The sequence below is a fragment of the Pholis gunnellus genome (assembly GCF_910591455.1).
Source record: "Pholis gunnellus genome assembly, chromosome: 1".
Lineage (NCBI taxonomy): Eukaryota > Metazoa > Chordata > Actinopteri > Perciformes > Pholidae > Pholis > Pholis gunnellus.
In genome coordinates, this window is record NC_136528.1 from 1141112 (window position 1) to 1158313 (window position 17202).

At 42.6% G+C, this 17202-nt stretch overlaps 1 protein-coding gene across 1 annotated transcript in view; it reads right to left on the reverse strand.

Moving 5' to 3' along the window:
• Positions 1 to 17202, reverse strand: part of LOC306700272 (serine/threonine-protein kinase BRSK2-like) — a gene marked incomplete at both ends in the record, with an annotated part of 89270 nt that overhangs the window by 35234 nt on the left and 36834 nt on the right. The window contains one exon of the mRNA XM_079165239.1: positions 6172 to 6266. Coding sequence (XP_079021365.1) covers positions 6172 to 6266 — 95 coding nt within the window. The remainder of the gene's footprint in view (positions 1 to 6171; positions 6267 to 17202) is intronic.

Below are 17202 nucleotides of genomic sequence, written 5' to 3' on the forward strand. Positions count from 1 at the left end.
AGACACAAAACTAAACAAAAGAGAAATACTATAAGTTTCAAACGATGTCTGAACACACAGCTTCTGTTGGTTAACTGTGTGTTTGGGCTGAAATGTGATGTACGTATCGTGCTGAGCGTGCGGACGGACGGAGGACGTTGGGATTCTGCTGCAGGACAGATTTGAGATGTTCAGTCATATTTCATCTTGATGAGTCAACCTGGAGAGCTTCATGTCCATCTGAGCCCGACGCTGCTCCAGCTGTCATTCACATAATATCGTCTATTCGGTAATTAATTCAGCTGACTTTCACTTTCACAGCCCTGAATGTCAAACTGCAGGACGGCGATCGCCAGTTAAAGTTCAGTGTCTGGCCCGGCGGAGGGCCGGTCTGACGTTCACGCCCCGTTTAAGGGTCTCGTATCTCCTGACTCATGACAACAGCCTCCTCCAGCCTCCGCCTCCGCGCCCGATCGCTCCTCTTAATGAATAACGAGGACCGAATCCAAATCCCCGTTTAATTGAAACGCGATGCAGAGCCGAGGGGCCACGAGGGGCGATAAATTGGAACGTCCGCTCCGGTAATCAAACCCGCCATCTGTTGCCATGACGTCCGGGTAAGATCCTCCATCCAATCACGGGTCAGACAGACGGACAGACGGCCAATCAAACGGACCGACGAGACGTTTTATGAAGCTACGCAAATCCATTCAGAGCAACGACGGAAAGATAAAGGGACGGAGTGATGAACCAGGAGAGGAGGAAAGGAAAGGAGAGGAGAGGAGGAAAGGAAAGAAGAGGAGAGGAGGAAAGGAAAGGAAAGAAGAGGAGGAAAGAGGAGGAAAGGAAAGGAAAGAAGAGGAGAGGAGAGGAGAGGAGGAAAGGAAAGGAAAGAAGAGGAGAGGAGGAAAGAGGAGGAAAGGAAAGGAAAGGAAAGAAGAGGAGAGGAGAGGAGGAAAGAGGAGGAAAGAAGAGCAGAGGAAGAAAGGAAAGGAAAGGAGAGGAATGGATGAAAGGAAAGAGGAGTTAAAGAAAAATAATTGAGGAAGGGGAAGTTCGATCAACTTAAATAAATGTGTTGTTTTGAATACAAAGTACAGTTCACTTAAAATGATTTAGTTGTTTGAAATAGTAATTCCAAGTACACTCAGCGCACATCTAATGTTTCAATAAGAGGTTTCTTTGTTAGTACAAGGTACAATACCAAATCAACTTTAAGTACATTAACTTGATTTATTTTAGGTCGAGTTAACTAGAATTTACAATGCAAGAAAAGGAAAAAGGGAGGAAGGGAAAGTAAAAGAAAGAAGAATGGGAAGGAAAGGAAATAAGATTAGAGGAGAGGAGTTAGAAGATGAGAGGAGATAGAGCGAGAAGAAAGGAAAGGAAATGAGAGAAGAGGAGAGAAAGAAGGAAAGGTTAAATAAAGGAGATGTGAAGAGTAGTCACTCGTTGGTTTGTGAACTGCCGTTATGAAGCCTTGAGTTCAGCCATTTTGCCGTCGCCATCGTTTTTTGCAACCAGTGAACAGGAAGTGACCGTATCTGGACCTTTCCTAACCCGTCCTCCAGATTTCATCAGAATCAGGCCTGTAGTGGGTTTTTTTCCAGAACCCTTCTGACAAACAAACCAAACTGAAAAGCTCCTCAGCGGAGGCGACGGTCGTGCAGAGAGACGGCTGATGTGACGACGGATTAAGGTCAGCGGTGAACCATCGGGAGGTCGGATGCTCTCTTCTGTGGTGGATCGCAATCAGAATCCTTTCACTCATCTGTCATCGACTCCGTCGCCACTCTGCCACTCAAAAAGGGGGAATCGCGTGACGAGGAGATCCAGAACGACGAGGAGGAGCTGAAGGTCGAGAATGTACGAAATCACCAGAGAGACCAGGAGCACGGTGACGGTTTCTCTTCCGTCCCCCCACGAGGGAACCCCCCGAAACCGGGTCGTAAAGGAGTAAAAACCCAGAGTATCGATGCGGCCCAGAGTCATCGGTTCTGTTATCGGTACGTTCTTAGTTCTGGAGTGAGACGTCCTCGTCTCAAACGTCCTCTCTCTCTGTCTGTGTCTCTCTGTCTCTCTGTGTCTCTGTCTGTCTGTCTCTGTGTCTGTCTCTGTGTCTCTCTGTCTCTCTGTCTCTGTGTCTCTGTGTCTCTCTGTCTCTGTGTCTTTGTCTCTTTGTCTCAGTACAGCGTGAGACTCGCATCATGATCAGAGAGAAGGAAACGTTGTAGAACTCTGGTCGTCTCAAACACAATAAAACCCTCACAAGTAAGTTCATCACAACATGTGACCAACAAGCAGAACATCAGTCTGTTTGTGGAGCAGCCGTCAGGTAACGGTGGTGATGTCATACGTTAGTGATGTCATAAGTTAATGATGTCATAGGTACAAGTAAAGTACTAGTAAAACTACTAAAGAATACTGAGGAGCAGTCACACAATCGAACCTCCAGTTTGAACCAATCAGAGCTCCTCGACTTCAAATTCATCGTCACAAAATTCAAAACTGTAAATGTTAAAAGTGGGAAACAGGATTTGTGAAATCCAGTATTATAGACGCTTTAAAAAATGTAACATTTAAAAGCCTTTTAAGAAATAATTGAGCTTTTCTAGTTTAGAATTTAATCATAAACTCATTTAAACAGAATAAATATGAATTGGTAAATTTTAGGATCATTCTAGTTGAGTTTTTATTGTGTAGTTTAAATTCAAATATAAAGAAAATATACAACTGATTCTTTTAAATCTAAAATGTATGAAATAATAATCTAATCATTATTATATATTATATATTATATCATATTCAGACACTGAAATGCAAAAAATCTCTTATAATAATTGAATCCAGGCTGCATAATACTTATAATAATATGATTAATTATGATATTACCCTGAAATGATGCTGAACATCGTACAACGATCAGATTGATGAGAAAGCTGCTCTTGATACCAGAAATGAGCGTCTGATCTTGTTCCATCACACACACACACACACACACACACACACACACACACACACACACACACACAGTTAAGTCGGTATTGACAACATTAACACGAGCAGCGACTCGTTGAGGAGATGAAATGAGTCCGGTCGGGCATGAGAGGTTCAGCTTTGACCTCTGAGGAGCTCAACACACACACAACAATCTGCTGCACTTCAACTGGAAAAAGATTTACTCTCACACACACACTCACACACACACACACACACACACAAACACACACACACACACACACACACACACTTGAGAAGCATGCACACACACACACACACACACACACACACTTGAGAAGCATGCACACACACACACACACACGCGGGTGAGAAGCTTGTGCACACACACCGATCGTCCCTCGCCTGAAGCTCGCTCCGGTACTTTTATTGTTCGCACCATAGTCTGTATATGAGACGTGGTCGCGGTGACGTTTGTGGACGGGTGTTTTGAAGCCTCGAGTTTGCCGATTTGGCCGTCGCCATCTTGGATCACGACCGTCACCGTGTTTTTTTTTTTGCCACCAGTGAACAGGAAGTGACCGTATCTGGACTGAGGAGCGACGTAGAGACGCCGTATACGTCTCTGGTAGAGTATACGCCGTAATACGGAGAAGTACTTTTATTGACTGAACCTAACCAAGTAAACCTTTAACCCTTTGGAGGAAGTTTACTCTGAAAGGACACTAAGCGTGTACTGAGCTGTGGTTTGAAGCGTAGGAACACTGACCAAGTGATGTTTGTTTAAGTGAGAATACGCTGCTGATATAAAAATGCGTTTGAATGAATCTCCTCTCACCAAACAGCATGTATGTGAGTCAGCCTCGCGGCACGTGAACGTGTACTTGAAAGAGTCCCGTCTGTTAGCGGCTAATGCTAGCAGCTCAGGGGCTAATGAGGCTCTGGTGTAAATGCCAGGTTTGACATGTGGGCGATGCTGCGGTCAGCTGCAAGGTGTTGATCTCTGAGGTAGTGATGTAAATGTCAGACTGCTCATCTCACCAGAATCACACACACACACACAAACACACACAAGCTTGTAGACACAAGGTCGGACGCACAACAGCATGTTTGCATAAATGTGTGCACATTAGCTGTTGGAGACATGAATGAACGATGCTAACACGCGTGCAAACATGGACGACAGATTTGCATTTAGGATAAACAAACAGACACAATCTTCTTTGGGTTGAATTTGTAGCGTTCACGTTAATATGTTCAATAATGCACCAAGCTAGAGGCTCCTCTATGTCATATCCACGTGATATCGGGAGGCTATTGTAACTGAGGTATCCTCATCAAATCAGTATTGTACCGTTAGAGTCTTCATTGATATGCAGATACGTGTTCATAGAGATCGCTGCTCGCGTCAGTGAAACAGCTTTGGATTTAAACTGTACCCGTCAGGGATGAACACGTGTATTTATATGGAAATGTTTCCGGATTGTTCTTTAGAAAAGGTTCCGCGTGTAACAAGGGAAATGTAAATGTGTGTGTGTGTGTGTGTGTGTGTGTGTGTGTGTGTGTGTAAAAAAACCTCAAAATAAAACATCCGACGCTGCACAAAGTTTGGGATTAAAGAAGAAGAAGGACGTGAACCTGCAGCTCTCTGGACGAGTTCAGACCAAACGTGTTCAGAACGCCAGCTGACAGCAGAGTGAGGGGGGGGGGGGGGCATCATGTTTTAAACATGCAACTCCTCCAGATCCCCTCTTCTATGGGTGTGTGTGTGTGTGTGGGGGGGGGGGGGGGCTTCATTGTTTGAGAAACAACGAACACAACTCCAGCCACTCGCTGCCTGTTGCCATGACAACGGGGGCCTTGGCACCTTCTAAAAATAAGACCCGAGGGCGGGAGAGACCCCCCCCCCCCCACACACACACACTCACACACACACTCAAACTCACACACACACACACACACACACACACACACTCACACACACACACACACTTGCACTCACACACACACACACACACACACACACACACACACACACACACACACACACACACACTCACACTCACACCAGACAGACAGAGGAGAAGCTCGGCTGGCATCGAACACGCTGACGTCAGCAGACGGAGCTCCGATAGGAACCGAGGAGGAGCATCTGCCTCCTCGTCTCCTCGTCTCCTCGTCTCCTCCCCTCTCGGCTCTTTAGAAACACAACAGGCCGATTGTTCTCTGATGGAGACGAAGGCGACAATAGGACAACGTGTGTGTTGTCGTGTTGTTGGGGAAAGAGCATCCAGACTTCTCCTCCGCTGGTCTGTTATTTAAACTCAACCTCAGCTTCAGAATGAATATGTTGTGATTCTGAAGGCTGGAAGACAAACGTCACAAATAAAACCTTCTTCTGTGAAACATGATGTAGTTCTACACATCAGAGCTCGTGTTCGGTGTGAAAACGAGTATTACGCGTGTGTCACATCCTGATGTATCGCTGAGCTTCATTACAACACATCAACACCAACAAACAGCACCACATGCGGATTCATCCGCCGCTAAAAATAGTCCCCAAACAAACGAGCTATTTCCTCCTGTTTGTTAAAAAAAAAAGAAAAAAGTTCTGCAGCTATTTTTAGGAAATGAATTTTTAGACATCAAAGTTCTCATAAATATATAAAGATCGACGTCTTCAGTGGGAACCAATGAGCTGAGAGACACGGACAGGAAGTCAGGAAGAAGTGAGAGCTTTAACACATCTGCTACTTGTAATGTATTTATGTATTTATGTATTTCATTGTATTGTGTTGTATTGTGTTGTATTGTGTTGTATTGTGTTGTACTATAGTGTTTGCTGTTGAAGTGTCCTGATGATATCAACATCAGGACACTTTTCAGGGACTACAGACAGAGAACGAGCTCTCAAGCTATCTGACATGTTTACATTTAGGTGGAAACTGAAATGTTGATTAATGTGCACTGTTGGCAATAATACAAATATATAATATTAGGAGCCTAATCGTATATAAGACCTTTGATATTAAGAACAACCATGAAAATAAAAGATTCACTTTAGTTATGAAAACTAAATCTAAAACATCCGAGGATCAGAGTTCACAGCCAACGGGTTCAAAAGCCTCAAACACACACACACACACACACACACACGCACACACACACACACACACACACACGCACACACACACACACACACACACACACACTGAATAAACACACACGTCGTACCTTCATAAGAACAGACTCGCTGAGCTTTTCTCTGTTGACAATCTTTATGGCGACTTTCTGACACGTGACGCAGTGGATGGCCAACTTCACCAGACCTGAAACACAGAAACAAATAAAAACGTCACGAATCAGAAGACAAAGAACAATAAACACACACAGAAGACAAAGAACTATAAAACACACAGAAGACAAAGAACTATAAAACACACAGAAGACAAAGAACTATAAAACACACAGAAGACAAAGAACTATAAAACACACAGAAGACACTGATGACAGGAGTTGAAACACATCCACACGTTTAAAACACGAATGAATCTGGAAGAATCAGGTTCATCTTTGACCTTTGAAACAATAATAATGAACTCAAAGGTCTGACGAGCTTCTTTTCTGAGCTTTCGACCACATCGACCGATTGTTTCACACAAACAATCTCTTCCTACTTTCAAGTGTTTAGATTTATATTCCATTATAATCACTGAGACCTTAATGGAACCCGTCCTCATCAATGACCTGGAACTGCTGCCCCTTCATCAATGATGAGGTTCAATGATCAGGTTCAATGATCAGGTTCAATGATGAGGTTCAATGATCAGGTTCAATGATGAGGTTCAATGATCAGGTTCAATGATGAGGTTCAATGATCAGGTTCAATGATCAGGTTCAATGATCAGGTTCAATGATCAGGTTCAATGATCAGGTTCAATGATCAGGTTCAATGATCAGGTTCAATGATGAGGTTCAATGATCAGGTTCAATGATGAGGTTCAATGATCAGGTTCAATGATCAGGTTCAATGATCAGGTTCAATGATGAGGTTCAATGATCAGGTTCAATGATCAGGTTCAATGATCAGGTTCAATGATCAGGTTCAATGATGAGGTTCAATGATGAGGTTCAATGATCAGGTTCAATGATCAGGTTCAATGATCAGGTTCAATGATCAGGTTCAATGATCAGGTTCAATGATGAGGTTCAATGATCAGGTTCAATGATCAGGTTCAATGATCAGGTTCAATGATGAGGTTCAATGATGAGGTTCAATGATGAGGTTCAATGATCAGGTTCAATGATCAGGTTCAATGATCAGGTTCAATGATCAGGTTCAATGATCAGGTTCAATGATCAGGTTCAATGATCAGGTTCAATGATCAGGTTCAATGATCAGGTTCAATGATGAGGTTCAATGATGAGGTTCAATGATCAGGTTCAATGATCAGGTTCAATGATGAGGTTCAATGATCAGGTTCAATGATCAGGTTCAATGATCAGGTTCAATGATCAGGTTCAATGATCAGGTTCAATGATCAGGTTCAATGATCAGGTTCAATGATCAGGTTCAATGATGAGGTTCAATGATCAGGTTCAATGATCAGGTTCAATGATCAGGTTCAATGATGAGGTTCAATGATCAGGTTCAATGATGAGGTTCAATGATCAGGTTCAATGATCAGGTTCAATGATCAGGTTCAATGATCAGGTTCAATGATCAGCCTCAATGTCTTAAAGAAGAATCACAACAAGAGCACAGAGTCTGTTTGTTTGAACATTTCACCTTTAACTGCAGTTGAACTGTAATTTGATTATAATTCTTGGCCCACTGAAGATGGGAGACATCGATCAGTTGGTCCTTCAATGAGGTTTGTGAAGCTTGTTTTGTGCTGTTGTTTATATGATGGATGAGCTTCTGGCACCAAAACAATGTTATTATACGACATTATCGTGAATTTGAGACCAGTCATGTAAACTGTATATTTCATTTGGATATTCAGAATTATTCTGAGTGGATCCTTTTCAGATGAAGACGTGTGTTGATGTGTTGATGTGTTGATGCTTTGGAAACACGACCTCGCTCCTGTTTCCTGTCAGTCTGAACACAAACCGATTAACCAACAGTTAGCAAAGCTGGAGGAGAGAAGCGTTGCCAAAAAAAGAAGGAAATACTTATGGAAGATGATAAATCTCTTGAATGTTGAATGTTGAGTCTGCACCGGCTTTTCATGCCTTGTAACGAGCTCAGCACCAATACTGTCTTTATTGGATTCAGGGCGTAAAAACTGTTTTTTCTGTGCATGAAAACGTAGTAATTGTCTCGTTTGTTGAGCCACTGGTGAGAGCAATATTTAACAGAATACAAAGACACAAACACTGATAAAGATCATGAATAAACATACTGATGCTACACGCGTTGCAGGTTTATCTGTAACTCTCCCGTCTGTATGTTATTTGTCAGTTTACGGAACATAAGCCATGCGGATAAAAATGCAATCGACTTGCACTCTGCAGAACTCCAGAGTGTCTTTTATATTACGTCCTCGTGAGGAATCACCCGACGTGACTCTCGCGCCGTATAACAGGAAATGTCAACACGCAGTACTTTTATCTTATTACGGCCACGACGGCTCCATCCGTCTCCATCAAAGCTCCGACACCGCGGGAGAAGGTTTTTACTTTGTACTGAAGGTCTGCACACCGCATAGAGGGGAATGCCACCGAGCATATGCACCTCTTCATTACCCGGCGCTGCATATATATATATTTATATATATATATATTTCAGAGGAGATGAGCGTCTTGCTATTTGGAAAGGTGATTTCCCTGCGGGGGTCTCGCTGGGGAACAAGGAGATCCATAAGCAGCGGGGGGTGTTTGGGCCGATATGGCAGCCGGGGGCTCTTTCATGTCTCCTGTTAGGACCCCAAATAGCATCCTGGGCGACATTCATTGGGTCTCATTGATCTTGTTGTCAGAGCAGCTCGAGGGCGGCTACGACACAAGAAAAAGCCCCGTAAAGACTTCTCCGTGTGTCTGAGGCTCTCACACATTCACCTCCCCCGGTTATGAGAGGGACAGTAGAGGAGTGATGAAGGGCGGATTGAGTGGGTCATCCTCAGAGGAAACCCACAAACGCAGAAACAGAAAGTTCAGAGCAGGAAATGAAGAAAGACAAAAGGTTTATAGAGTCTGTTTCTAGAGGCTGAACCATAGAAAATGAATTGGTGGTAATTTGACTTGTACAAAAGAAAAATGGTGATTTGTTTGACAAAGTTCAAAGAGACGGGTGGCTAGTTAGCTAGTTAGCTAGTTAGCTAGCTAGCTAGCTTGTCTTTCTCTGGAGCGGCGGGGAGTTAGGAGGAGGGAACGCTTAGACCGCCGTTTATTTTCTGTAACCTGTGTAGCATTACAGCATGATGAAATTAGCTATCTAGATAACTAGCCAGCTGTCAGTTAGCTATAGCTAGCTAGCTTGTTAGTTCCACCATGCTGTAATGCTACGCTGGACTACAGAAAACAAAGTTCTCACTCGTCTGTTGATAGCGATGTTCTTTCCTACGCTGTGACGAGTGTGTGCGGATTAAACGTTAAGTCGTTAAACTATAGTTATTTCTGTCTGTGACTTTGCCGTAAGTCGGTTTAGTTTATACGGAAGTTAGGCCGCTACAACGGTCACAAAGTAAAACTCCCCATAAAACCCATTATTATTAAGAATATTGGAGTTCAGGTGGGTCAATGAGTCCAGAGGCGGAGGAGTTCAATGTTCCTGTGAGTAGATGTTTATAACGAGCACCAGGTTCTGAACCAACTCCTGAACATGACTGTAGATAAAAAAAACAGGATATGAGTGATGCTACGTTACATTCATGTTTCCACACACAGTTGACCTCTTGAGGAGCAGAAGATATTTAAAGTGTGCGATGAATCTCTACCGACTGACCCGTCAGAACGACTCCTCCGACACCAGAATGTGAGACTCTGTGTTCCTGATTCAGTCACAGCAGCACTTTGGCACGTTCCCATCGTGCTTTCTCAGATATTAGAATCATTGTGGAGCTGAAAACAAGGCCCTCAAATAATAATCTCTGACATTCTCACATCAAGAACCAGCCACTTAGTTTCTCTCCGCCTCGTTACGACATAACTCAGTTCATGACAGCTTTTACAGTTTCAAACACTTTTTATTTGTTGGTGTTTCACACGTCTGACGGGAGAAGAACCATTAAATCATAGAAATGAAATAACAGAAGATATAAATCCTGGAAAGGGTGCAGCCTGCACGTGTGTGTTTATACCGTCAGTAATGTTTTCACTGAACGTTTGAAGCACTTCGTTTATGAATTTGTGGTCAAAATAAATTGTGAATCAGTGGGTTTCTCCAACAGAGACGGTGTGACAGTAATTCACAGTTATGTCTTCGCTTATGTTGGGACTCAGAAAGGAGACGTTGCATGTTCGAATTTGTTGATGTTTTTGGCTTTTTTTTGTTTTAAATATGTATGCGTGTACTTCATGTACTGCGCTGCGAGGTCGGGTTCCTCTGATGAAACAATGACGTGACATGAGAAGAAAGGTTCACTGGTCGTCGAGGTAACAAAACATCCTTTCACGCAGAAACAGTGACGGGAAGCAACGAGACGAATGCTTGAAATGAAATACCTTTCAAGAAAAATAGAGAAAAAGATGTTTAAAAAGGAAAAGCTGTAAATCCTCAGATCCAAACTCCCAGTTTCACGTCACTCCTCCGTGTTTATGATGAATGACTTATTAACTGCACACATTCTGGACCGGCACCAGGACTGACCGGGTGGTTCGAGTCCACTTCAGCTGAACTACAGAAGTAAACGCCAGCTGATAAAACAACGAGCACACCGACTGCTCTGAGCCAAAGGGGGATAAATACAGAAATTAAATAATCCAAAGCACATCTTTCAGAGAGCAAATTAAAGAAATGTGCGACCAGTGGAAACAGACTCGACAGCTCGGTTTCATTGATTTCTCTCCCCTCAATCAGCTCGCTGCTCTCTGCTGAACCGGATCCATAATCTGTTCTGGTTCCTCCTCAAAACCTCCTACGTTCCCTCTCGGTGCCTTTCACAATAAAGCTTCTTTAATTCTACATTTAAATAAAGTCAAAGACTGTGAACACAACATGTTCTGAAGATGGAAGAAGCTTTTTATTATTTGTATTATTTTAAATTTTCCTAAAAACATTTACAAAATAATGCTGTGAAATGAACCTAAATCATCCAGAAAACTCCTATTTTTCTGCGTCAGTGTCATTTACGTAAAAACCAGGTCTAATAAACGCCTCTAGGAGATGTTTTCCCGCCTCATTTGAGTCATTAAGCAGAAGCTTTTTGTTCTCTCGGAGTTTAAACTAACAGGAAGCAACACAGCAGCTGATAATGAAGACGAAGGACTGAGCAGGTTTAACGGATGAACAGAAGCAGCAGGAAGGCTCTAATAAGTTGACATTAATGGCAAAATAAACTCAGTGGATGAAAGACAACACTCTTTTTCTACCTAAATAAATGCTGTAGATGTTCTGAGATCTTTTATTTTACATCTGAAAGGCAGAACTATTTCTCATCCATCTTATCAGAGCTTCACTCTGTTCAGAGACACTTATTACGCAGACAGAGAGCTACAACATTAACATTAATACGCATTAAACATTTTGTTGAAGCAAAAAACAAATTCCACAGGAACAGATGTCCTCCATCTTTGTTTGGAAAAGCTGTAACTTAAGAAACAAGTTAGAAAGGTTTTTGAGTTGTAGGCAGAAGAACCTTCTGGATTTAAAGTTTTTTAAATTAGTTTTAACAGACTTGAATGTAACTGATGTCTGGGTTGACTGTGGACAGTTCAGTCCTTTTCCACTGGAGGGACGTACTGTAAGCGAGTATTCATAGACTGTATATAAGAAGTGGACGTAGTCATCGTGACACATATTGCTTTGTGGACTGATGTTTTGAAGCTTTAAGTTTAGCATTTAGGCAGACGCCATCTTGGTTTTTTTGCAACCATAAGAGCCACGAGGGGGTGGAGCTAAGTATACAATTAACTTACAATTAACTTCCATGAAGTGAAAAAAAAGCACTGTGAAAAGGTTTAAACTGTAAGACGAAAACACGGACAACTTCCAGACCGGACAACGTCTCTGGTAGAGACCTGTCAATCACCGTGTAGCCCCGCCCCTAAAGCATCCCCTGCTTTATGGTCTGTGTGACTCTAAATGGACCATCATGTACTAAATGAACATCATGCTGTATTGAAGAAGACTTGAAACTAGAGATTGAGACCATAAACTCATGTTTACAATGTTTACTGAGGTAATAAATCAAGAGAGAAGTAGAGTCATTTTCTCATAGACTTCTATACAACCAGAGGAGTCGCCCCCTGGTGGACACTAGAGAGAATGCAGCTTTAACACGTGAATAAATGGATTCTATTTTTAGAACTGCAGGTTTACGACTGATTCAACTATAGTAAAATAAAGGAAACCTAAAAACGGCAAAGACACGTTGGAGGGCGTTTCAGGCCACCGACCAGCTATAGCTTGAATCTCTAAAGTTGTATCTCATGTTCACATAAACTTTAAATATCACCAATAACGTGTGACGAGGTCAGTCCGGTGTCGCAGCTGAAGAGCCGTCTTCTTTATTAAAAACACATCACGACACACAGACGGACGATGAATGTCAGTGTTTCCTCTCAGAGGAGGAGAGCGTGAACGCTGAAACATCCCACCGTCACAATACGACTGAAGAGAGCACAGCAGTCCACGGTTAATTAATGGCGACGGGTCAGTTGTTGTTTGGTGACCTTCGTCGCTCACACTCTTCCTCACACCTCCATGTGACACACGGCGTTCTCCGTGTCAGCTCTGCTTCCAATCACTCCTCGAGCGTTTAGAACAGACCATTCACGGATGATCTCAGACGGGTTCAGAGTCAAACCGGGTGATAAAGAGACGAGAAACGATCCGGCTCTGATGTGTTCTTGTGTTCTAGAGACAGAACGGAGTACAAGAATACAAGAATAATAAAGAAATGTGGATTCTTTTCTTCAGTAATTGTCTTTTTTTTCCAATAAGAGAACTAGCATTAGTCCTAATGATACCCATCCCTGTCGATAAGTAACCACAAATTACACACAAAATAACCGCTTTCATGAAGCTTCAACCTCCGTTTGACACTTCAGTCACGTGACAGCACGCAGCGAGGAAGACGTGGATGAAAGCTCTGGAAAGAGCTCGTAAGTGTCAGTTTACTTTTTATCAAAGTACATCTGGAGACATATTCATAAAGAACATTATTATAATTACGATGCTTTTCTAAGAAACTCCCGTTGATGAAGACAAAGTCCTGGTGAAGGTCCTTAATATCAAACAGATGAAGTACTCAAATTACCAGCACGACATATTAACGTGAGCGAATAAATATAACAACCAGCATGTTAATACGCTGCTGCTTACTAGTGTTGTCTTAACATTTAAATGTCGTCTTCCTCGAGGAATAATTACAGGACGTCTGAACAGACTGTCCCATGATTAATGCTGTTGGTACGGTCCGTTCTCTGTCCGTCGTCACAGAGAGAGCGTCTTTATTTCATTTATTTATCGCTCAACAAATCAAACGTCTTTAAGAGAATGAAACGGGGTCGACCACGTCTCCTCACTGACGTCTCTTCTTTCCTATTTCACTCCTAAACCGGGACTCCTCGTAGAAATGTTGAAGTTAGAAGCTGCCAGAGAGGATTCACACAATGTTTGTGTTGCTGACACAGTAGGGATAATGTATCTCAATGGGACCTTTCTGGTTCAATAAAGGATCAAAATGAAATGAATAAAAGCAAAAGAATGAAGACGTTCCATCAGAATAATGAAAACAAATCCAAACTGAGTCGAGTCCAAACAGCAGCAGCAGCCGGGAGGATATCTCCTCTTCTTCTTCGGCTCACTGACTTTTGGCACAGAGAAGTCTTTTTTAATCATGCGGCGCTCGGGGCTCCTGGACCTACAGGGCCACAGTGAGCCTCCCACACACACACACACACACACACACTCACTCTCACACACTGTGGAGAAAACCAGACGGTGAAGCCAGAAGTCAAGAGGCAGAAGAAGGCCTCTGCAGCAGAGATGTGTGGCTGCAGAGGAAGGGCATTCCTCCTCTTCACCAGAACTTAAAGGAGAGGAGGAAGCAGACAGAACACGAGCAGCTAACGCAGCTATAAATAGAACCAGGTTCTTAAGTTACGCTCCTTTCTTCTCAGCTCACCAGCGATGATTAATAAAGTCTGATGAGGCGACTGTAACCAGGAACAACAACTGCTGATTAAAGGATTTCAAAGTCGTCTGATCCGCTTCGGCCGCTCAGGAATCCTCAACATCTCACATCGAACACGTTAACACGAAGGAAACTCCAACAAGGAGCTCAAACCGAACCCGAAACCAAGTCGGCGTGTCGTTCAGCCGGAGAACACTGAAGCAGATGAGTTCCGTCTTTCTACACAAACAGCTTCACGGCAGTTTGATCTTCTCGTGGACGATGTTCGAGGGACAACCGGAGCTCTTCAGCTCTCAGACCGACGTGACGGTTTCCTGATTGAATCGTCGGAAACAAAAGATGAACGACTGGTTCAGAAAATATTAGTTTTTTAAGTCGAGAAGGTCCGAGATTCTGAAATTGCTCCTCCACAGTATGGGTCAAATACAGACGTCCCATTTCATATTTGTATCAAATATAAATGACGATTGTAATAAAGTTTTTTTTAAAGTTTTTTTTCACTTCATGGAAGTTAATTGTAAGATTTTGGTCCTAAAAATATACTTAGCTCCGCCCCCTCGTGGCTCTTCTGGTTGCAAAAAACCAAGATGGCGTCTGCCTAAATGCCAAACTTAAGGCTTCAAAACATCAGTCCGCAGTAATGAATTCAGCTACGTTTGTAGAAATGTATTTGTCCTTATTTTCTTGATATGTTGATATTGTTTACATTTATATACAATGACTTTTTTTGTGCGCATTGAAACATATTTGTAAGGAGAGTCGTTTATATTTAAATCACAAAATAAGGTGTGAATTCTTCTGTTTCATTAATACTGAGACTGAGACATTCAGAGTCAGAGAACAAGTCGACTCAGCGTCGAGCTGAGAACTATTCAGAACCGATAACGTAAACAGAGCGGCAACGATTTCCATCATCTATTAATCGTTGAAGTAACTTTTCATGCAACAATGTCTGAATGTGCTGTTTTCAGACTCTCAAATATGGAGATTCCCTGTTTTTCCCTGTTTTATGTCACATTTAAAAACACCACCCGGGACATGTTTCCCTATTTCACAGAGCTAACGATAAATAGAAAGAACTATCTGCAGATTAATGAAAATAATCACTTAAACATAAAACCTGCAGTGTTGTTGAGGAAGATTGAGATCATTAGAAGAAGCGAGCTGAACAAAGACAAAGACATCGACCCGTCCTCTCTTCTCCGCTGTAATTGCACATCTCTCTGTCGAGTCATTGGAAGCCGTCCTCCTTTATGTTCCAGCCAATCACGTGAGTCCAGAGGGCTCCGCTGACCCGTGACATCGATCAACTGCCGCTGCCGCTTTGCCACCGCGGCAGAGACGCTCTCACTGTCGTGAACATTGATTTCATGGATTAAGCGTCGCGGACTGGTGCGGCCGTCCCACTAGCGGTTCCACATCAGTGGAGGAATATTGGATTTGAAATGATGGAGGTTTGGTTCAACGTGTTATATTTATAGTAAATGAGCGAGAAGGTGCGACGTACAAGAGAGGACATACGTCAAAGAACTGTCTCATCGAGGCCTTTTCTACCATATGTAGTATAATAATAATAACTTTATTTATATTTCACTCTCGGGTTCCCAGGGCGCCAAGGAAAACCACCAGCTGATGTGTTTACAGGGCACAGACCCAAGGGCCCAACATGTGAAAGAGACACAAAAGAACTACAAAGAGACACGAAAGAACTACAAAGAGACACAAAATAACTACGAAGAGACACAAAAGAACTACAAAGAGACACGAAAGAAATACAAAGAGACACGAAAGAACTACAAAGAGACACAAAAGAACTACAAATAGTCCCAAAAGAACTACAAAGAAACATGAAAGAACTACAAAGAGACACGAAAGAACTACAAAGAGACACGAAAGAACTACAAAGAGACACGAAAGAAATACAAAGACACACAAAAGAACTACAAAGAGACACGAAAGAAATACAAAGAGACACGAAATAACTACAAAGAGACACAAAAGAACTACAAATAGACACAAAAGAACTACAAAGAGACACAAAAGAACTACAAAGACACAAAAGAACTACAAAGAGACACAAACAACTAAATATAGATACAAACAACACTTCAAAGAGATGCAAAGTTATTAAAAAAAGAGACAAAACCACCACGTGTGTGTGTGTGTGTCTCGCTCATACATGTTTAGGCGACGTGGTGGGGTCCAGCGACCCAGCATCTCCTAATCTACGAATCCGTCTGACGTGAAGTGAGTCAGACTCAAAACATCGTTCAAAGGATAATTACACACAATCCAGAACGACACAGAACGCCGACACGAAATATACAAAGAATACAGTTTACGCCTTCGTCAGCATAAAAAACATGCTTTTATCCTGATGATGATGATGATGATGATGATGATGATGATGATGAAGCACCACGTAGCCAGAGACGGTAGAATCCATTTGGATCCACTCAGATAGACACAGACTGAGACCCTAACAGACCTCCGGTATTAGGAGCCCAGTGGACCAACGAGGACCTTTGTGATGGTAAATATCTCCAGATATTACAGTATATAAATGCTGTAGTTCTACAGTATATATGTAGTACTACAGCATTTATATATTACAAGTTAACCAGGATCATTTCCACTCATCAGTTCAGCATAAACACCACATACGTCAGTTCTTCAGTAAAAGAACAACAAGATGACGTGACGTTTTTCTTACCTGTTTTTCAAGTCAGCAAGTTTCAGCGCAGGAAGCAGCCGTCCAATCAGAGGCGAGCATGAGGAGAAGAGCAGAGAAGAGACCAATGGTTAGCTCTCGGCACAGAAATCTACCAGGCAACAGATGATGGAGACGCTCGGCTCCGACGTCCAATCGGCTGTCTGCAGTCTGTGGGTTCGACTGCTGTAAAGTGTGTTTGAATAGCTTTCATTGTGCTGCACATTGACACACACACACACACACACACAC